This window comes from Melospiza georgiana, chromosome 8, assembly GCF_028018845.1.
Source record: "Melospiza georgiana isolate bMelGeo1 chromosome 8, bMelGeo1.pri, whole genome shotgun sequence".
Taxonomy (NCBI): Eukaryota; Metazoa; Chordata; class Aves; order Passeriformes; family Passerellidae; genus Melospiza; species Melospiza georgiana.
Window position 1 is genome coordinate 22,009,046 of NC_080437.1, and position 22,462 is coordinate 22,031,507.

The following is a 22,462-nucleotide window of genomic DNA, read 5'->3' on the forward strand; positions in this document are numbered from 1 at the left end:
AGTCCCGCCGCGGTGCCGCCGCAGTCCTGCCGCCGCTGGGAGCTGTAGTCCCGCCGCCGGCGCGGGTTTAAAGGTCCGGCGGGGCGCTCCCCCTGCCCTGCCCATGTCTCTCCTCGCCGCCGCCGTCGCGCAGTCGCTGCCCGGCTCCGCGCGCGGGGCAGGTACGGGAGCGCGGCGGGGGGACCGAGCGGGGTCTGCGGGGGGAGGTCCGCGCCCGGCGGCTGCCGCCCCTCCTGCCGCCCGCCGCCGCCGGCCGGGACCGCTCACGGGTGGAGGGAGGAAGGGAGGGAAGGAAGGAGAGGCTGGGCCGCCTGCTGTGCCTCCTCCCCGCTCCCGCAGGGACCCCCTCGGGCAGGAGCATCTCCCGTTCCCTCCCCTGCCGAACAGGTGCAGGCGGCCCCCGCCTCGGCTCGGCCGCCGGGCCCCGACCTGCCCTCAGGGCGGGGGGACCCTGCCCGGTGCCAGCCCCGACCGGGCTGCCCAGAAAGGCGGTGGCTGGAACGGCGGAAGGGAAATGAATCCGTTTCAGTGGTGGTGTTGTCGATGACAAGGACAAGCGCCCTTGTAAGTGGCACTTGGTGCTCGATGGAGGCCCGGTGACCACTGGTTTCTATGTGCAAGTGGGGTGAGGGATGGCACGGCCGGTGGTAATGGCAAAGCTCTTTTTTGTTGGTGTACTTCCAGATGGGAAAAAAAAATCCTTCTAAGGTGATCTTGGAATTTGTTGTATGTTAAGAAGTCAACTTAGAGCATCACAATCTGGAAAAGTGGAAATTTAGAAGCTGAAGAGCCTTTCTAGAGCAAAGAGGTGGATAGTATCTGGAAAGAAGTTGCCTTTCCAATTACCTCCACCGTGGGTGTTTGTCTCCTGCCTCACGTCGTGCTCCCGAAGCAAGGGCAATGGCCTGTTTTTCAGAGGCTGTTGTGACATGACAGATTCTTGGAAAGATTTGTTAGTAAAAATCAACTTTTCATTTCCCTTTTCATGTTATATTTTTAAAGAGTAGTGCTTATTTGCTGTATGAAACTAGTTCCTCTACCTTGCGTAAATTACACTGCAGTTGCTGTTCAAGGTTGTAATTTACAGGGCCAAGCCCGGGGTGCAGCTGTGCAGCTGCATCAACCTGGAGCTGTTTTTGGCTGAGGTCAAGCTTTTGCATGTACGTGACAACAGACATCAGGTGGAATAGGAAGGCAAGTTTAGGGAATATACTGGATTCTTTGACTGCGCTGCCTTAGCTAGGGACAAATCAGTTGGGTTTTGAGAGCCTTTGGGGAAAGAAAAGTGTTGTGAAAATGTGTGTAAAGTACTTGGACTTGTAAGCAGTATTATATGCATAATAGTATGGGTGGTGTTTATTTTCTAATTGCTACAAATATCATAAAGAGGAATGCTGAAGTATTTACAGAGTTGTAAATGTTTCTTACAAGAGGTATAGAAACAGATAGGAAGAAGGCATCGACATCCTCTCCCAGAAAATGTATTTTGCTCTTATTTTTGGGACCATAAAATTCAGTGTTGCTACCACTGCTGAGGAGTGTTGGATGTACGTACAGTGAGCCGAGTAAACCACATGGGCATGACCTCCTGGAAGAGATCCTAATACACCCTGTCCCAATTACAGCTGTCCGTGGCATGTAAGAGCAGTATTGGATACCAAGAGTTTCTGGTTCCTATTCTTGGTCTGGACTAAGCTCAATGCCTATTGGCCAGTACATTGAGCAGCTAGGCTAGCCTAGCTTAGATTTTTTATATTTATTCTCAAGTGTTACAATTGCAAGAGGGAAGCCAGTTTTATTTCTAGGAGTATGTGGTTTGTGCAGTTTCTGTATTTTTGCTTTGGTGTTGAAAGGATATGCTGGTTGCCTGCCATTTATGATAAAGGTCATAGTGGCTAATAATAGCTGTGAAGAATATTTACCTGGAGAAATGGAGCTAGAACCCAGGATCACTTGGCTACCATTTGAGGCTATAGAACTATCTGTAACAAAGGTGGCTAATTTGCTCTACCACTGGCAAATGAAGGTATGACAAGACTGGAATGGACAAAACTTGAATATTAGTGAACACTTGGTAGGTTTGGACTTTTTTTTTTAAATTTTTTTTCCAATTTTTAATTTATTTTTTTTAATGTAATAGAATACATAAAAGCATAATTGGACAAGCTTTAGTGGTTTCAAACTAAAGGATGGTAGATTTAGATTGAACATAGGGAACACATCTTTTACTATGAGGGTGGTAAAGCACTGGCACAGGCTGTCCAGAGAGAGGGTGGATTCCTTGTGCCTGGAAACATTTAAGGTCAGGTTAAGCAACCTGATCTGGTTGAAGACATCCCTCATTGCAAGGAGGTTGGACTAGAGGAGCTTTGAAGGTCTCTTACAACCCAAAGCATTCTATAGTGGTAGACCCCTGAACATTCCATAAATAGCATAAAGATTCTGAAATCCAAAAACTGATTTGAGAAAATTGTTGGTCAGGTTGGGGTATATGTTCCTTTTCTGCTCCTTCCAGAATCAAAGTGCGATCCTAAAATACATATATAACTAACTGGTTTTAAATTTGTCAAAAACCACTTCCTTATTCCTAGACAGAGCAAGAATTGTCATTTTATCCTTCTCTATTCTCCTTAACAAGACTGGATATGCAGCTGCTCTATTTAAATGCTTGCTTTATTCTCCCTACAATCTCTTCCTTCATTCTCCCTCATCCCCCTTTTCTCTCTTTTTTTTTTCTTTTTGTTCTTTATGCTTCCTTCTTTGCATTGACAATTTCCACTGTAAATCTCAGATTGCCTCTTGCATTTTGTTTTCATTTTTCAACTATTGCTCCCTATGTTATCCCTTAATAGATCCTTCTTTGTTTCTTCCTTCCATTTCTCTGATGTTGGCTGCACTCTGCCTCACTCTGCCATCTTTCACCTGCCCCTGGCAGTGAGTGGCTGCATTTGAGCCCAGAGAACTCTCCTGGGAGCAGGCTCTGTTTGGCCAGTGCAGAGTGAGGGAGAGTGGCTGCTCTCCTGGAGCTTTGCCAGGCTCAGCTCCCAGACACTGACTGCAGGTAGCAGCCATTTTAAGTAAATTAAGTAAAACTGCACAGTCGAAGGCAAGTACAGAACTTAATGAAAATCACCAAATATAAGCTATTGAGGGCTCAAAATAGAGCCCTAAAATTGGCTATTGGATTTACTACAAAATATAAACTTTAAAAAATACGAAATGAGTTGATAACAAATTTAAACAGATTTAAGCTTAATAAAGAAGTTGACAAGCAAGTACTGAAAGAATGACATGGAAGTAGATTAAATATGTATGTATATATGACTGTTCCAGGGAGGCCTGGAAAAGAGGACAAATAGGGAAGGAGCTGTACCTTAATATGGTCCTTCTGACCTGGCAGTATTAAAACTGTGGAAGTTATTTGCTGTTTACAACAAAGCTCAGTAACCTGGCAATATAGGAATATTCTATATTTTGGCAAATCTAAATGTTATCTGCTATGATAGTAATATGTAAAATTAAATTACTAGATCAGTTAGGTCTTTTTCAAGTAGCCCTCAAGCAGTCTAAAGTGAAACTAATATAAGTCAAAAATATGTTTCTACAATAAAACTTGTGTTTTTTTCAGTACTGTGGCACTTCATTTTAACCTTCAAGCTAGTTGGAATAGTCACTTTCTCTCAAAAAGCCTAGCATGGTTTGTTAGTCACAGGAGGCTTAAAGAAGCTTAAATTGCTTCATAATGAATTGCTTAAAATAAAAATACACCTTATACAATGTTAATTGAAGTAGCTTGGCTTATTTTGGGCCTTTCTTACATTTGTTTCTTTGGAACTGGCCCCAGTCAAGTAGTTCATATGTCAGATTGAATTAAGCTCTTGTGTTCTGATTCAGCTGTCGTTACTATCTTTTAACTTCCAGTTATGAGGGAGTTGGTTGCTAGAAACAGAAAAAAAATTGTTTCCTTCTAGTGGCTACTTGATCAAAAACTGTCTTTATATCTTGATTTTCTTTGGTCCTGGAGTGCTTTTCCTTATCCTAATGATTGATCTATGAAGTGAAACTGTCTCCTGGGAAGAACCAACAGAAAGGGTCCCTTGCACGTGGATACTCAAATCATCTGAAAAGCAATGTCCCACAAGTAAATAGGGACATAGAGGAGAGGCATGGAATGCCTAGAGCCAGCCCTGTGAGAGGAGGGACAGTTCATAGGGTTAAGTGTTTTCTATTGCTGTAAGAAAACAGCTTTGCTGCCTTTAATGATTCAGAGTAGCGCAAACAGGTTAGAGCAAGTGTTGAGAAACTCTTAATTACAGAGTTGATTTAGGGCAGGCAGACCATCCAGTCCAACATAAACACAGTGCAGAAAGCAGAGATGTAAGTGTTAGGACAGCTCACTTTTAACTGCCCTAATTTATCTTTCTCAGCTTTAGTCATCTCTCTTTCATGCACAAAGCTGTGCATATTTCATCCTTGGAAAATCAGCCTGCACTTTTATTAAACACTGTTATTTTCACACTTCTGATTTCAACGATGTATTTCCTTATGAGCATTACTGTTTGGTCTGAATAATTAGTATTATGAATTACCCAGAATAAATAAGCAGAATAATTCACGGACTAGTGCAAAACAGAGCACCAAGTGCCAGTGAATGAAATTATGAAAATTTTACCCAACCTACATTAATGATCACTGTATTAATATCTTATGAGAGAAACTCCTCCGGCTGTGTATTGATGTGAGGGCTGGAGATATGTAGATAGTAGTGAAGGGGAGGGAGGTGAAGTGTGGCACCACCATGTATAGAATAGATGGAATGGGAATGTTAAATAGTAACATTCGCACCTTGATTTTCTTCTGAGCAGCTGCTTTTTTTTTTTTTTTTTTTTTTTTTTTTTTGGTGGAATTTTCAGTGTAGTAACAACTCCATAATAAAAAAGTTGTAACTTGAAAATTGGAAACTATTCAAATAGTACAACTTTTCACCTATGTACTGATTTTGATTTCTTTTAAAATTTTCATACTTGACCTATTTGTGTTTGAGTTTCAGAATATATTTAGAAATTATATTATGACACACGATTATTTAATATATTCTTCAGCTAAGCAACGTGGCAGAATTTCCCTTGTAATAGCTGTAAATTTTATAGCTGGTATGAACTTATAATTAATATATTATGCTAGGAGTTTGTAAGGGAAGTGTGGAAATACTGGAACTCTTTGTCTAGCAGTTGTTCTGAATAGGTCTGAATTGATCTGGGCTTCTAAATCAGACTATTTAAAAGCTCACATTTAGTTAGTCACTTTCAGCTCAGTCTGACAGATATTTCCTCAGAGCTGATGATTCAGATTGCAGCAGTTTTCCCTGGGAAGAGGGAGTGTGCACATATTTTTTTCCTTTCGAGCTCTCTTCCTTTCAGGAAGCAGCAGTGAAATGCTGTCTGTGGTAAGACTTCAAACCCCATGATTCCTTGGGAGAGCATGCGCTGAAAGCTTCCAGTTGTCAAAGTGCTCTTGCCTGTTTGGTCGACTATTTGACATATACCAAACCTGAAAGAAGAAAATAAATATACTGTCCTTTTGTTGATCTTTAAATACAGAAAATCCAAAGGTAACTGTTCCTTAACCATTTCTGTGTTGGCTGCGTGGGTTTTTGCATGCAAATGGATCTGGTATTGCTGTGGGGATTTAGATTTTCCTGTACTGGATTGTAAATTTGTACAAATACTTAAACCAAATAATCAAGAGTACTGCATACTAGTCCCACATTAGGCAGTGGCTGGCCTGGCTGTCAAAGTCACTTATTAACCAGTGTTTTTTCATTTGGACTGGCTTCATTCATTAAAGGAAGGTCTTGACCTTGACAAGAGGGTTGAACGGTGCAGTGATTTTTGCCTTTAAGAAGCAATATGGAAGGGAATATGAATCACAGTCCTTAGGATAAAGTTCAAAACCAGCTAGCTAAGTCAAGGTACATATTTGAAGCAACTGCTGTATTAGCCACTATAGATAACCTGGTGACTAACTCATTTAAATATAACTTTATTGACGACAGAATTTTAACATTTCAGCTGCTATGTTTTTCTCTCTAAATGTATTTTTATACTGATAGGTCAGACCCAGGGGAGAGGGATACACATAATCCTTTTCTGCCTCTGATGTGGAGTCATCATTAGTTTTATGTAGCCTGAGCAGTAATAGTGATGTGGGCAGAAGCGAAGCTAATGGAAAGTTACACAGACAGAGCTTGGTGTATTGTGCTTTACTGCAGTATTGCTTTAAAACGCCTTGCAAGGTTTTCTGCACTCCCAGCAGCAGCAGCAGCGCTGCCTGGAACAGATGCAATGGTTTACCCCGTCCTTAGGAGCTTAATGTGGTCTCACAGCATGGTCTGCTCAGGAAGCCTTGCTGCTCCCTTTACATACTGAACTGGTAAATCAGGGGCAGCAGTAGCAGGAGCTTACTAGATACCAGAAACATCTCCTAGAATTCATTTTAACTAAAATGTGTGTGCATGCCTCAGAAAATATTTAAAGGAAAGAACAAAAAATGCAAGGTACACCTGGATCATTTGATGTCAGAAAGGACAGTGCTGACAGTTTCACACTTTGCCACCTTTCTTAAACAGTTAATTGATTTGGCTTTACGTTGTTACAATACAAAAACAATCCTAAAAAATGCAATGTAAATGTCATATGATTAACTCAATAGCAATGCAGTTAGATATTCAGCGATGGCCATCTTTGGTATAGTTACTCAATTAAAGTGATTTGGGGCTCATTTAAAATACTTCTGAGATTTAGAATTATCTCATCAATTGACGAAAAGCCTGCAAAATGTGGAGGTTCCTGATGTAATTTCATACAATTGCTGTTCATTGATGTCTGTATTGTATTAATACTATTGGGTCTCAAAATAATTATAAAATTATATGATCTGCCCTGTTTCATATGGAACACCTTTTCTAACAGATATAAGCCTCAACCATTCCATATATATTTCCTTTCTGAAGTTTAAGCTTATATATTGATTTAGCAAATAATTTGCATCACTAGTCTTTGTCTGGTGCATCTAAAGATGATTTTCAACATGCAGCATGTCTATAGTGTAAAAATTTCGATTTTCCCTGGTTTTATATTTCATTTGAAAGCATTAGAAAGATCATAGTCTAATAATACCTCCCCGGTCTGCTGATTTTGACCTTAGGGTTTTCTAATGGAGAAATCACCGATGATTTCATATGTATGTGTATAAATAGAGCGGGTATGTATATAAATAGAGCGAGTAGATAGCTATACCTTCAAGTAAAGGACTGCTTTGATGTAAAATAGCGTTTTACGCGGAGAGATCGTAAGGTCACCGAAGGCAAATGTGACACCCCTCGGTGGCTTTGTACGCGGAGTGTCCCCGCCCCCGGCCCCCCTCCCGGCGGTGCCATCGCCCGGGCTGGCGGAGCCGGCAGGAAGCGATTGTGCAGCGAGCGAGAGCCGCTCCCGTATCAGCCAGCGTCCCTGCGCGCCTGGGCTCCCATCAACCCCAATCACTGCCAGCTTGCTCGGTAATTAAGGGAAATCGGTACCCGGCTCCTTTAAAGGTCCCCTAATAGAAAAGGGGGTGGAGAAGAGCGAAGACTGGTGTCTTTTTAACCTTGCTGAAGGACGCAGCAGTATTTATTGACGTATGCAAATAACCAGGGGGAGGAGGTGGAGGAGGAGGGTGCTTGGAAAAACAGGAACCAGAATCAGTTTCTCATTGCAGGGTGAGAGCTCTGAGTTCCGGTGTAAGAGAAAAGAGACGTGGCGAAATTGCTGTATATCTCTGCCCTATAAGCACATCTCTCATTTAGACTGAAGGGAAACAAGGCATCAAAAAGGGTGAAGCATCTTAAAAAATATTTTAAGGGCAATCTAGCACGATCAAAGGTTACATATTCCTAAATGGGGGAGGGGGAAGATTACGGGTTTGCCTTGCAATATGCTGTAGCATAGTACTAGCGATAGGACGAGATTTTTGGCCGGCAAATGATTAAAACAGACTGGCTTGTGGTATGAATGACAATGTTAATAATCTGTCTTTGTGGTTTTTTCCCCTACTGTTTCAGCTGCGCAAACCATGCAGGATGATTTACTGATGGACAAAAGCAAAGCCCAGCCCCAGCAGCAGCGGCAGCAGCAGCAGCAGCAAGATCCAAACTCAGCAGAAGCCCCCTCTACACCCATCTCGTCGGAGACACCCAAACCAGAAGACAACAGTGCAGTGACTAGTATCGGCACATCGGCTCCTTCCCAAAATAGCAAGGAGAAGATGCAGATGGAGTCTCCCATTTTGCCTGGCTTGAGCTTTCACCAGCCTCAACAAGAACCTGCAGCCGGCACCTCCTTGTCTCCCTCGTTTGGCAGCACCTGGTCTACGGGGACCACAAACACGGTGGATGATAGCTTTTTCCAAGGGATTACTCCAGTCAATGGGACAATGCTTTTCCAGAATTTTCCACACCATGTCAACCCTGTATTTGGTGGCACTTTCTCACCTCAGATTGGCCTAGCTCAGACTCAACACCACCAACATCAGCAGCAGCAGCAGCAAGCTCAGCAGCAGCAGCAGCAGCAGCGGAGGTCACCTGTGAGTCCTAACCAGGCACCTTTCGCCCAGAGAAATGCTGCTTACAGCCATCAGCCCATCATGACCAGCAAACCGTCTTCCTCCTCTGCCTCTTCTTCTTCCTCCTCCAGCTGGAATAACCATCAAAACGCGGCTTGGAGTACACCTTCCAACCCTTGGGGTGGGCTGCAGGCTGGTAGGGACCCTCGAAGGGCAGTTGGAGTGGGGGTTGGCGTGGGAGTGGGAGTCGGCGTGCCCTCCCCCCTCAATCCCATTTCACCCCTTAAAAAACCCTTCTCCAGCAATGTCATTGCCCCTCCGAAGTTCCCACGGGCTGCACCCTTAACCCCCAAATCCTGGATGGAAGACAACGCGTTCAGGACGGACAACGGCAACAATCTGTTGCCTTTTCAGGTAAATGACTACACACACCTTTTGCATGATGACAGCTATTACAGATTTCTATTTTTTGTAGGGCTGTGTTTCGTGTTACTGTTCTGAGTGGCATCTCCATAACTCATATTTTCACCAAATAGTCACCTTATGTGAAAGAAGCAGGGTTGAACCTAGGGAGTGCATACACGAAGATTTCCAATTCTAGCTTAAGGTTTAAAATCTAATTTTTCTTGTAACTTATTGTTAGATGTGGTGTATGGCCATTTTTGTTGTTGTTTTTTGCTCTTTTTTTAGCATCTGAAAGGTAGTAGCCTTCATGAAAAACAGGTTCGGCAGACTATGTTCCCTTGGTGCTGTGTTAGAATTTTTTTTTTCCTATTCTCCCATATGTGAGAAAGCTGAGATGTTGAAATTGCTGGTTCAGTTTTCTAACTGGGCTGTTAATTTTAACCAAAGATGTTTCTTGACCTGAAATTCAGTTAATTATTTTATCACCACTGCAATAACTAATTGTCCTTATGTTGTGGTGGGATTTAACAGGGAGCCTGCTCACATAAGGCGTCCATATGAAAAGCTGTGTACATCCAACACGTCCACCCTGTGTTAGATTCACAGTGGACGTTTTGAATACATCTCGAAGCAGCGTGGGTGTGTGTGGAAAGAGTGGCGTATCTGTCCTTTCCAGTAAGGAAATGCCTGATACAATTGACATGATTTAGAAATGGCAGGAAAGTATTGTATAAAATAAACCATTTTATGCTGTTCAGAATATTTGCAGGCAAAAGAGACAATAGGACACGACCTTCAGAGCCATATTGCAATGGAGTCTATTTACTAGCTACATAGCTCTGAAATATTTAAAGCTGCAGTGCCCTTCACTGTTTTTTTTTTTTAAATCTATGACGACAAAGCAGATCAATTGCAGCTGAAACTGGGCCAAATGGAAGATTTGCAATTTTAATGCAGAATGAAACCTGTCATGGTGTGAAATCCATTTTAAGTTGAAAAAAAGCAGAGCTTGCACTTGCAGTTATATCTATACTAGGTGAAGTGAATCTCAGACCTTTTCTAGGTTAGCTGTTTTGGTGTCCGACAAGTCAAAATTTTCTGTTTTGAAATACAGTTAAATCATTCATATAGGCTTGCTCTTTAGGTAGTTGTTTTCTCAAGAAATACGAACTCTCAAACATCTTTAACTTATCAGTTTGTTAAGAATAGCATTTAGATCGACACTTTAGTTTTAGAAACACAGTGAAAAAAGAAATCAAACAAATGCATCCCCACCCCCATTATTTTAGGAGACTGTTGAAGTAAAATATATTCACTTTCCAAACCTATTCAAAGAGGACATCTTATAGTCAGCCCTGAAATTTCATTTTGCTGCTTCATTCTGTTTAAAGGGAGAGTTGCAATTTTTTTATTGGCTGCCCTAAATGAAGGTGGGGTGGCTTCTGGTGAGCTGCTGGTTAATGTCTCTGAAGCACTGAAGGCTGGAGGAAGATTACACTTTAGACACAATATGCCTGCTGTAAATACTATGTTGCACAGAGCACAGCACCATAAAAGCTAATAGCTCCCAGTCATTTTTTTAGGAGCGAGAAATGTGTTTCAATTTACAAGTATTCTGAATTGTCTACATGTAAGACATTACAAATCTTGGTATATTTCAATTAGTAGTGAAAACAACAATAAATGGTCTTATTTCTGTGGTTTGGTTAGTGAGATACATCTTTAATGAATACAGAACTTTATTATTGTGACTGTAAATTGTCACAAATTGAACTGGCAGATATTTACTCATCACAAGGAAAATATAGCTAACTGCTTTTAAGGAAAAGTTCTTTTGATTTTGAAATTAGGGTTTCAAAAAAGCTAAATTATTAGCCAATATGTAAATTGGAAACTTGTTTTCTTCTCTGTGGATTTAACCTGGTATTTTTATGTTCAACTGAAAGCAAATGCGTAGGCTATTCTAAGCACCAGCTGGTATTACAGTCTGATTTCAGAGACTCAGAACACTTGTATTTTTTTTTCCCTATTAGGCTCCTTTTTTTTTCTTTAATACAAGCTGCTGAATTTTGCTTATTAAAAATTGTAGTCTGGGTTACTGTTGATTGCTGCTGTACTTAACGAAATGCCAAAGACATCTTGAAACCATAGTATTGGTAGGAGGCGACTGTTTAGTTGCACTGATAAAAATGAAATTCAAATTAAGAATTTAATATTTGCTGCCAAGGTTCTGGTTGTCTTTTTTCTTCTTCCCCCCACCCCTAAATTGGGCAATATGTTGACACAGTAAGTTCTGCTTGTCAGCACTATCAAGTAGTTCTGGCAGGTTTATCCGTTTACATCTGCCACCCTCCATAGCTGTGTGGTTTTGAGCAACTTTAGAAATACCTTCCAGTAAACTTCCTAGCAACACACTTATGCACATTAGCAAGTTCTTTGTGTTAACCTGTTATCTTATGTTAGGATTATTAGGCTTTTTAAGAAAGAAGAAAACTATTAATATGTTCACTGTTTCACATCAGGGAGGGCCATTTTGTAGTTCAGGTCTTTGCAGTCATCACAAATTTTGACCAGAAAAGATCTGTAACTGAGATTGTGTTCTGACTCTGTAATATTTGAAAATAGTTGATACTCAGCTATTGATATATCTTGTTCTAGGAAAAAATGTTGAATTTGAAAATATTTCTCTTAAGACACGTATATAAAGCAATATGCTATATATTTTCATCCCTTAATTTGAGTAATTCTCTAGTGCATCTTGTATGTCAAAACCAGTTGGTGTCTGTCCCAAGGAGTTGTGCTGCAGAACATATCAGAAGATTTAAATACAACTTGGTAGGAACTCTGGTGTTTGCCTTGTGATTGGTGTGGAAAGGCCACTAAAAATACTTTGAGGGAGACTACATTCATACACTTCCTGGGAAAAATCAATTGCAATGTATGTATTTTAAAAATGGAGATACAAAGCTGCTAGTGGAAAGGTAAAAAAGTGATCAGTCTGGAATGAAATGTAATGTAGCAAGTAAGAGCTGGAGACGAGATCATGGGAACAGGTGTGGAGCTAGGCCAGAGAGGAAATACAAACACATGGCCAGTTTGTTCTCCTGAATGTTTTTTGCCTTCTGAGTGGTTCAGGTGAGGGTCTGTGGCTGTGGTGTGGCAGGCAGTGGTGTTTGCTGTTGTGTGAGGTGATCCTCAGCTCTGGCATCCCAGGCTGGCATTAGCTGATTGTCCCTGGGCCGCCGCTCTCCCGGCTCTGCCTCGGCTCCATTTTCCAGCTGAGTGCTGGGGCTTGTGCAGAACTGCTGGCATCTCCTGCTTCTCTCACCCCTCTCTTCTCTCAGGTAAATGGTGTATTTCTTTTGGCTCTTGGCCATGTGAAGATATTGGGACACAGCTTGTGGGGTTAGGAGGATTGATAGTGCCTGAAATAGACCCTTGGAGGCAAGGATAAGAAATTCCCTTTGCAGGGAAGATGGAGAAGGAATTAAATGTTTGCACACCGGTATTCTAATTAAGTATGTCTACCTTGTGGGTTTTTAATTATAGCAACACTGTAACAATTTTCCAGAAACTGTGCTGAGTTTTGCTGTTTTCCAAGTAATGTTCTTTAGAAAAAAAATGCATTGCAGTTTGTGCTCTGAAGATTCTGGCGTGCATCAAACCATTCTTGGCAGCTTTACTGATAAATATTTCTCTAGCAGAAATAAAAAAGGTGGTGTTTATTGTGTATAAAGATAGTTTTAACATGCTATCTTTTGCAGGGAGACTGAGAGAGGATTTTTGGGCAAGGGTTTTGGTGTTTTTTCTTCATTGTTTTCAATTGGAATTAGTCTGGACCAGATAAAATTATAAGCTAAATTTAGGAATTTTCAATATTTCATGCTTAAACAAAATGCCAATTCTAGCATGCAATGAGTTTGTGTTTAAATATAAGTGCATATATCTGTATAAATGTAGAGTTCAAATATTGGATCATTCATGAGTGTAACAATTAATGTTCTGTGTTTATGAGTAAAGAAGTTTTACTGACTGATATACTCTGGTGACTAATTTTAAAAACCTTTTTTAAATCTAGAGGGTTTTTTCAGTGAGAAATAGTTGAATGCAACTATGTAATAAGTCTATTTAAAGATAAATTTTTAAAACACTATATTTCTTTAGTCTAAATTTCATTCTGGGCTCTAGCTTCTTGGCATGGTAAATGTCTGCATGTTCAAATTAACTAAAACATAGTAATGGTACAAAAAAAAGCACATGGCTTTTTATATTCAAAGTATGATGATTGAGCACTAATTGCTTATTGATCAGAATTTTGATTTTTAAGTAATCAATCATGGTTAATCTGTCAGAGTTAGTGAAGGTAGAGCAAAGGTCTGAGTTCAGTAGGCAGCTGATGTTCTCTGAACACAGACAGGACTTCCTTAAAAACATTAGAAGTATTAATATCAAACAGTGAATCAACAATTCTGTTCTAAAAATTTGATAGAGGATTTATCTGTCTTTGAGAGGAACAGTAGAAGGGAAGGAGAAGAGCATGGAGTTAATATTGCAATTTCCCCTCTTGGATCATCTCTCCCAGTTTTCATCTATTTGCCTAGACTGCTTTTGTGAATGGAATGTAAGAGGAAGAGAGAGCTGGAAAAGTAGTGTTTTCAGGTTCCAGTGGTTCTTCAAGGAAAAAAAACTGTTTGCTGAGTGAATGATGAATATTTCCATTTGTTAGCAGTTGGCAAAATAGCTCTCCTTTCATGAAGGTCACTCAAGAGTAATTTCTAGCAGACGTATACTAAGGGGAAGCTAAAATATAGTACTGTTTAGTTTAAAGTTCAAAAGTGATCTTACATTAAACAGAACACATCTGAATTTTGCTTCTATTCTAGACTTCACAGTTTTTTGGCTATTGTGATATCTTATATGTTGTGTACCTAAATTTAGGTAGCACTGCCGTGTTCTGTTTCATTATTTTTTTAAATCAAATTTTTCCATGTTTCACAAAAAGATTGCTTTTAAGCAGTTGTTAGAATGCTGCACATGCTGGTACTAAGCAGTTGTCTCAGTAGTTAGAAGAATGTAAAATTTTTGTTCATTGAATTAGATCTTCATTTGTGCAATTATTTTATTATTCTGTGTAAATTTTAGGATTTAAAAAATGCACGTTGTGAAAAGTCACAGAAACTTTGCTTGTGTTTGTTCAGACTTGGTCAACATTTTCATTTCCTTAAGTTTCAGTTATATGATTCTGTCTTCCTACAAGCTATGAGTAGATTTGTAAATCACAATTAATTGATGTCTCCCTTTTCCTCCTTGTTGTGGAAAAGTGGCTTTGTCCCTTTATTGCATGTTTCTCAAGCTCATTCCAGAGACAGAGTTGTCAATTTTTCTAAGATCTTATAGGAGAGAAGCACTGTGCCAATCAGGGTAGATACTGATCAGCATTGTCACAACAGTGTTAGAAGGCATGATGTGAAGTTCGTTCTGCAGAGGTAAATAAGGTGCACAGAGTTTGGGAAATTCATTTTCTTCTCAATGCTCAATCTGAGAAGCCTAAAAAAATCATAGTTTTTTTTTCCTGAAATATTTAGAAAATAGGTCTTTGAACACAGAACATCCACTGCAGTCTCTTAAGTTTGCTGTTTGTGTGAATCTCAAGTTAGGCATGAAAAATTGAAGACAACAAATTGGCTCCTGTGAAAATATTCAGTTCACGCTACATAGCAAATACTCAGGAATTAAGAATTTTTCATCAGGGAAGAGAAAAAGAAGCAAAATATTTAATTTCTTTGATACCAACTTTTCCTTCAACTGTGTATGTTTTTCTCTGTGCATATTCAAGATTCTGGAGAATTACTCCTGCTCTTCCTAATAATATTTTTTCTGTTTGTGAGAATTTGCAACAGTTTTCTTTTAAATTCCTGGAGTCTAAATGTACCACTTGAGCAAAACACAGATTCTGTTGCATGTTAGAATGATAACCTTCACATGATTCATCACCCAAGTTAAGAAGCTTTTGATCAACTCTATAGTTCTTTGTTCTTGATTTAACAAAGTTAATGAAAATTATGTGTACAGAGCATTGTCAATAGGTTTCAGTGGGCATGGCCCGTTTTCTTTGTTTTATCCACCCTTGAATTGTTCAGCTGCTTTCAAACATCTATTTCTTCCTACTCCTGAATTTTGATTATTCTTTTCAATGAGGCTTCTCATTTGAGCTGGCCTCCCCTCTTCCACTTTCAGTGTCAAAGCTTCAGGTTACAGAGGAAAGCCCAATAAATCCCTGTAGTTGTGTTCACTTAGTCCTGTGCAAAATTAATAGCATGAGGGGTTTTAAAAGTAGGTTTAATCAAATTCAAGGAGAAAGGAATTTCAGAAATACTGGCTAGAAGTTCTGAATTCTAGAAATTTAAACATTTTAACCAAGTGATAACTTAGTCTGAACATGCAGAACGGATTTTCTTTCCCCATGCCCAAACTGAGCTTTGAAAATGTATGGCTTGGGATGGATTTTCACACAGATTGACAAAGAACCACTTCTGACATAAATGAGAAAAGCATTCATTATGGCTTTTTCATGGACTTTTTATATATTATTTTGTTTTATGTCATAGCCATAAATGGATTTTCTTGTGAAATTCACCATTCTGATGTAGAATTGTTGTGAAGGTGCTCAGCTTAAAAAGATTCATCCTAAAAAGTTATTTTTGGCAACACTGTAGGCAACTTAAAGCTGATCATTTAATGAGAAATGTCAGACAACAAAGAAATTCACCCACCAAAGCTCTCTGGGTTTTATTCTCTGACTGAGGCTCTTTTTTGCAAGTAAGACTAATTTCCTATAGAAAGTCTTTGGAATTGTAGCTTCTTCTCAAAATTGCTGAAATAAATAGAGCAAACATTTTGTTTTAAAACACTCAAGTGGTTAAATATTGTTTTGGATTAAATGAAAATTTCCTAATTCCTCGTTGAAAGTTGCTGCTTCATTCTGCTGAAGTATCTTGCTTTGTGAAAGAGATGAGTTTAAAGCATTAATGAATTAACATGGAGGTAGCTAATGTTACTCCCATTTACTGCATGACCTTAACATTTGTAAAGGGTTAACAAATTATTTATGTATTAACTGATTGTTAGCGTGTTAACAGATGGCTTATAAGCAAATCTACTGTCATCCATTGATGTGCTTAGCAAATGTTAAGGTGTGTAATAACCAAGTGTGTTTATAGCACTCTTTGTGGGTTTGACTTTTTTTTAACTGCTCATAAAGATAACTTCTAGTTTTGAATCATGATGCCCACAACAGTCTGACCTAATTATTTCACCTCACTGAAGAATTCTCTTGTTCATGTATTCTCTCCAGGATGATATTGTTTCTTTCTGTGACAATAGAAAAAAAATTGAGAACAGTGAGACCTCTGACAGTACCTGAAAGGGTTTTTCTTAAAACTCACAAAGCCTGAAGTAGCAGCTGACTGTGTGGCAGGAAGACCAAGAAAGAACAAGAGAGTAGAGAAAACAAAAGTCAGGAACCAGAAAAAGTAGGACTTTTATAGTACAGAATGGAGGGGAGCTGTGGCATTTTCAAATATGGCAATGCAACAGGACCATATGCCCATGCACTTTCTGCAGGTGGGATTTTCTGCAAATAAAATCTTGAAAAGGTTGGACCAGATTGAACATTTAGTGGTAAGGGTCCTCAGGTGGGTGGCTCCTGCTGCTTTTGGTTGCTAGTACGTGAAGCTGTACCTGTGACTTCTGAGTAAAAAAATCAGCCATAATTCTCAGCAGATTTTACAGACGATGTTTTGATGCAAGTTTTTGCAGACAGTCTCACCTGCCTTGTCTAAACAAAAACACACTCTTCTGACATGGTTTTACAAAGTAGTAGATTACTTACATAACATTTTTTTCTTGCCAGGCAAGGGAGAAGTACCTGCTGTTGTGTATGCCTTTCAAAACCACTTGAAAGTGGATTGTAGTTAATTTTACAGGTTTTTTTAAAGGCTTCACTTTTGTATAGGAACTGGAAAGTTTTCTTGCAAATCATTTTGCTTGCACAGTAGCTTTGTTCAAATATAAACATGAACTGGTGAATGTCTCAAAATATAGCTCAGTCCTTGGCTCCACTGGACATGTAGAACAAGGAGAATTTATTTGAAAGGACAACCACAATGAAAATAACTTTTTTTATGAATACAGGCATGTACAGATTCAAAAGGCAACCATATGAAATGCATTGTTTTTCATACAACCTACAATTTTGTTTACCTTTTCACATATAACATTTATATATGTTGTTTATAATTGTCCAGAAATCAACTAAAAAACTCCTGTATTTCTGTTTTCTGTCTCACTCTTACTGATTGATGAGGTCCTACTTGATGGTGAAGATTGAGTTCTTGAGGTCATGACCTTGTAGTTAGTGCTGTTAAGTATCAGTCTGCTTTGCTGCAATTCTTCAGCTCTTTTTGTATGATGAGCTTCTCTCTTCAGGGTTGATGATGTCTTGTAAATATTATTATTATGTTTCTACTTTAATAACCAATATTACTCATTTCAAGTATCTCAAGTGATCTCAAAGAAACTGGTCTCAAGATTTACCCTTGAGAAACTGCATTATTTATACTTCTTTAGCAGATTCTCTTGAGCACTAGCAGTTCTCTCCCATTTTGCCATTTTCTTTCTTACCTCAATTGCACAGGTTACTTTTTTGTTTCCATTTGTGTGGTCACTGTGCCTGTAGCAGCATGTGAAATGCTCTGTGGAAGTCCTTGTTAGATCAGCCATGTCCTACTCTTTCAAGAAGCAGGAACCACCTTTTCCAGGGTATTGTGTCAATAATGCATAATGCTACGTTATTTCTGCACTGTGCTTTGTAAGAGACAAAATCCTTGCATTTCAGTCATAAAAACTAGAAACAGTGTTTGTCATCTATAGTTTCATATTCTGCTTCAGTTGTTGCAGTTCTTTGATTTTTATTTTGCTGGTCAGATATACACAGTGCTGACATTATTATTTGGACTAGCTTTAGTGCTTCCACTGGCGGCCTTACTGAATCTGGCTCCTTTTGATTACAATGTTGCCATGCTCCTCATCAGGTACTGAGTTGGATAGGGGATATTGCTTTCTCTTACTATTTATCTGTCTCCTTTGTTTACCCCTGTTTGCCTGATTTTCCTCTATCAGTGTGAAGAGCAGTCATGGAGGCTACATTATTTTCTCCTGACTTCTGGTGTTTTAATTTTTTTTTCTCAGTCTTCCTAGACTTTTTCTAGACATTTGTTGTCCGTGGTATTCATGCTGACCTTTTTACAGTTTCCCTGAATATGTGTAAGTGGCTGAACATCCTGGTTCTTTCCTTGTAGCAATATTTTCTTAAGGTGCCTGTCAGTTTTTATTACTCTGTGCAAAAAAAAAAAAAAAGAGAATTCTGTTGCAAATCAAATAGGCTTTTATTTCAAGACATTTTTCCTGTCTGTAGCAATCTTTACTAAATTTGCCATGTGCTAATCAGTATAGCTCTTATGATGTAAAAGGAAAGTGCTTTTCCTGCTCCTATGAATATGGTTTTCAATTTCTGCATAAAGAAGGTTTCCTTTTGGTTAATTGGCTGTTCACACTTGTGTCTTGTAAGTGATTTCCAAATTATTTTAATTAAGTCCAAATGTGCAGCAGTAATTTGAATGCATAACACCTACCTGACAACACAACTGCTCATGGCCTCTTCTTATCTAAGGGGAAGAATTTTTTATTCTGGTTATTTTAAAGAATTTTAATGTAAGTGTTCAGGCATTTTATATTAGTTATTCTTTTCCTCATATCCTCTATGCCTTTAAGCCCCTTAGGCAATAAAAGATGGAAGTATGCATAGCATTATTCAGTTACTGTTTTAATATATTATCCTATGACGGTAATATATTTAATAAATTAATTCTGAATTTGTTATTAAATTGAACTTTTTTTCATATGTGGGATGATTCAGTACTTGCCACTGAAAAAATTATTTATAAAATTTAATCTGAATTGGAATTGCTTGCATGTAGTTGATCTGAAGAGTTGCTTTTAATTAAAACATAATCTTGGACTGGGATTTTTTTTGCTCTGCTTCTGTCCTTCCTTCCTCTAAGTGGAGCTTGATGTTACAAGTGGTTTTTGGATTGCTGCTGTGTGCTCTTTCCTGCTTGTTCAGTTGCACATATGCAGCCTTTGGTAATTTTGCTGACAATCAAATATGTAATAGCAAATATTTTTTAATTAGAGTTTCTGACATAATGACACTTCAGGAAAAGGTTTGCCTGGTATCTCACTGGCTATACAGGAGTTTTCAAGCTGTAGGTGCACAGCTTGAGAAAGCCTGTAGCTCTGTTTCCTTTACATGAAGGTGTCTGAGGCAGTTTGGGATTCTGTGATTGATTATGTCCTTGATAAAGTCCTAGGATGGGCAGGAGTTGCTACCTGACTATTCTCAATCCCTTTAGGAAGAATGTGGCAGAGTGGGTTGTTGTGTGCCACAATTATCATGCATATTAATCATGCTATATAATGGTATAAAGTTAGGATTTGGGTAGTTCACATAAGTAATTAATAATTAAAAGCATTATTGCAACTAATAGGTTAAATTTTTTCTTTAAATCCTGCTGGATGCAAAGTGACATCACACTGCAAAGGTGGTATCACCTCTTTGTCTTCTCTGGGAGCTGTTTTTCATTGCCAGTGTTTCTGGCCTGCTTTAGGCCTGTGAGTAAATATTGGTGAATAGCCCAGTGCCCCCAGGCCTCAGGAACCACAATCCCCACTGTACCATTTCCTCCTCTCAAATGGAGCATGACTGTCCTCTCTAAGTTCTCCAGACCTTTAGGTAGGAGAGGATCTTGTCCTGTGTGAGCAGATGAAATGTGGTATCTCTCTTTTGTTGAAATAGCTGCTGGAGTTCTGACACCTACAAGATTTTTGTTAGGAGGCACTATTTCCTGAGCACAACAGAAATGGAACAGGAGTGTGACATGGAATGTGCCAGTTAGATGTTATGTTAGTCACATTTTTCTTAAAAGCACTATGATTTAGGGTGAGAGACAATATTTTATTTGTCAGCATGCTTAAACATTTCAGTGACACTTCTTTTCCCCTCTTACCAGTATATTCCTTGTCTCTGATGATCAGTAACTGTAGACAAAACCAGTTTCAGAGAAATCCTTGAGTCTCCTTTGCTTGGTGGCCATAGCAAATGAAGCCACTGGGCAATGGTGCACAGAGATCTGTTTGACAGTGATTGCTTGTGTTCTTTTCTGTCTCCCATTTTGTCTCATTATGCTCTCATACCACAGACAGACTATAAATCTTTGAGACAACAGCTTCCTTATACAACATGTCTCTTCTGACTTTTACATTCTGTGGTCCAGCCCGCAGAGTGGGATTATTGAGCTGTAGCCTCCCCAGTACTCTCTCCTCCTTTGCATCTCTGCAGTGCTTTCATTTTGTGATTTGAGGTTTGCACTTGTGCTGGTTTGTCTGGCAAGGATTTCTTAGGTCAATGTTACTTTTTCCTTGCAATGGGACACAGGCAGCATTCTACTGAGCAGAGAGGTAGAAGCCCAAAGGTGACTTATCAGTGCTGAACTCTTGCACAGCAGGCCAATGAACCAGTTAAATTATGTCATTTTAATAGCTCAAGGGTATAATGAATGGGCTTGTAAATTCTGCTGCTGACATCTTTTTTTTTTTCACTTGCTTGTTTTTGTGAATTGATGGTCATCTTGGGTATAACTACTTTAATCCTATATTTTACAAGTGTTAGAACTGTTTGTTACTGGAATCAGGCACTATAATAGAAAGTGGATACATCAGCTTTTTGAGATGCATTCAGCAGCAGGACTGATGAGCAGATTTTTATCTAAAGCATCACATTGAACAAAATATGACTAAACATAAATCCTGTCACTGAGTGTTCAGTCAGTTGTACTGTCTGCAGATCATTCCCTACAGCAGTGTAATGGCTGTAAAAAGAATAGATGTTTTGTTGATTCTTCTGATTTTTTTTATTTGTTGTTGTGGGGATTTTGTTTGGCTTTTTAAAATATGTTGTTCAATTGCTTTCATGGCAAAAGATGATGCTTGAAATATTAATTGTATTATATGATCATATTTCTGTTTGCAAAGATGGAAGCAAAGTAAAAGATGGTGTTCCCCATTGGAGCATTTGACTCTTGGTGCTTGGCTGCCATTGAATGCAGAAGTAACAGTAGTGATCATGTAAACAGCATGCTTGGCATGTTATAAAAATGTGTACTGGAAGAAGAACTAAGTTATCAGCTGTTTTTAGGAAAAAGCAGTGTAAATTGAAGGACTTTCTGCCTCCACTTTGCAAGCAAATATTGAATATTCAGGAACTTGACAGGATAGTCAAGTTTAGTGAGTGTGATAGCTATAAAGGCTGAACTTTCCTCTATGTATTCTGAACATTTACATTAGGGGTGTGCAAAAAGGGAATCTCAACTGCAAAGTAAAGGGGCATTTGAACCAAATAATATAATTTTATTAGTTTTTGTAATTCTGTATAATTATGATTGTGATTGTATCTCTTCATATTTCTGTGCTTTTTAGTTAATCTGAAAATTTAAATTACAAATATTTCACTAAAAGATTTTAGAACTCAGAATTTATAGGCTGTTAAAGTTTGAATACAACTTTACCTTTCTTTCTGGAAAAATTGCTTGAGTAGGTCAAGTTTTCAAGGCTTTTGGATTCAGTCTGAGTTCTTGCATGTTAACTATAAAAGTTTATATAACACACAAAAGATGACTAACTAACTAGAGTTTTGAAATATTATTTTTCAGATTACATAGAAATGTTTCCATCATCTTTATATAGTAAGATATCATTTTATATGTGTATTAGTCTTCCTTATTTTTCTTAGAAGCCTTCTAAATAGGCTTTAAAAAATTCACCTTTTGCCCAGTGAACTTCTGAACACCTATGAAAATAAAATCTGCTACAGCTGGTAATCTTGAAAAATGACAAATGTATAAGAAGTTGATGTGTTCTGTGCACACTCCAAGAGCAACAATAACATAAGAAAACATTCCCCAATTTGTTCCAGTAAATTAACACCATAAATCCACCTTAAAAATTAACAGGAAAGGTAAAAAAGAAAGAGGAATTCAAATAAAATTCCATTAAGACTTGGTGTTAGTAGTTATACCTCATTATGGGCATAGACAAATTTACCGTATTGCTCCATCCTAGCTGCATTTTATGTCTTCTAATTTGTTTTGGTTTATTTCATTTTTTACTAAATCCAATATAAGGAAGAATTACTGAAATTTCTAGTTGTTCTAGTTCTGTGTATCTGGGTTGTCGGTCATGTTGTTGGCAGCATTCCAGCACCAAGCTGCAAAGGAAGTAACATTTGCTATGTACAATTTTTAAAATTCTTTTGGACAGTGATAATTTTACTTTACCATGT

The 22,462-nt window shown here is 38.7% G+C and overlaps 1 protein-coding gene across 9 annotated transcripts in view; it reads left to right on the plus strand.

Moving 5' to 3' along the window:
- Positions 1–66: 66 nt before the first annotated feature.
- CPEB3 (cytoplasmic polyadenylation element binding protein 3) overlaps positions 67–22,462 on the plus strand; it is a 77,182-nt gene continuing 54,786 nt past the window's right edge. For 4 of the 9 annotated variants that reach the window (XM_058028629.1, XM_058028630.1, XM_058028632.1 and 1 more), the window contains exons 1-2: positions 67–161; positions 8,102–9,015. In XM_058028629.1, the coding sequence (XP_057884612.1) occupies positions 104–161; positions 8,102–9,015 (972 nt within the window). In that variant the 5' untranslated portion in view covers positions 67–103. The other 5 variants (XM_058028636.1, XM_058028634.1, XM_058028635.1 and 2 more) reach the window with 5 other exon arrangements.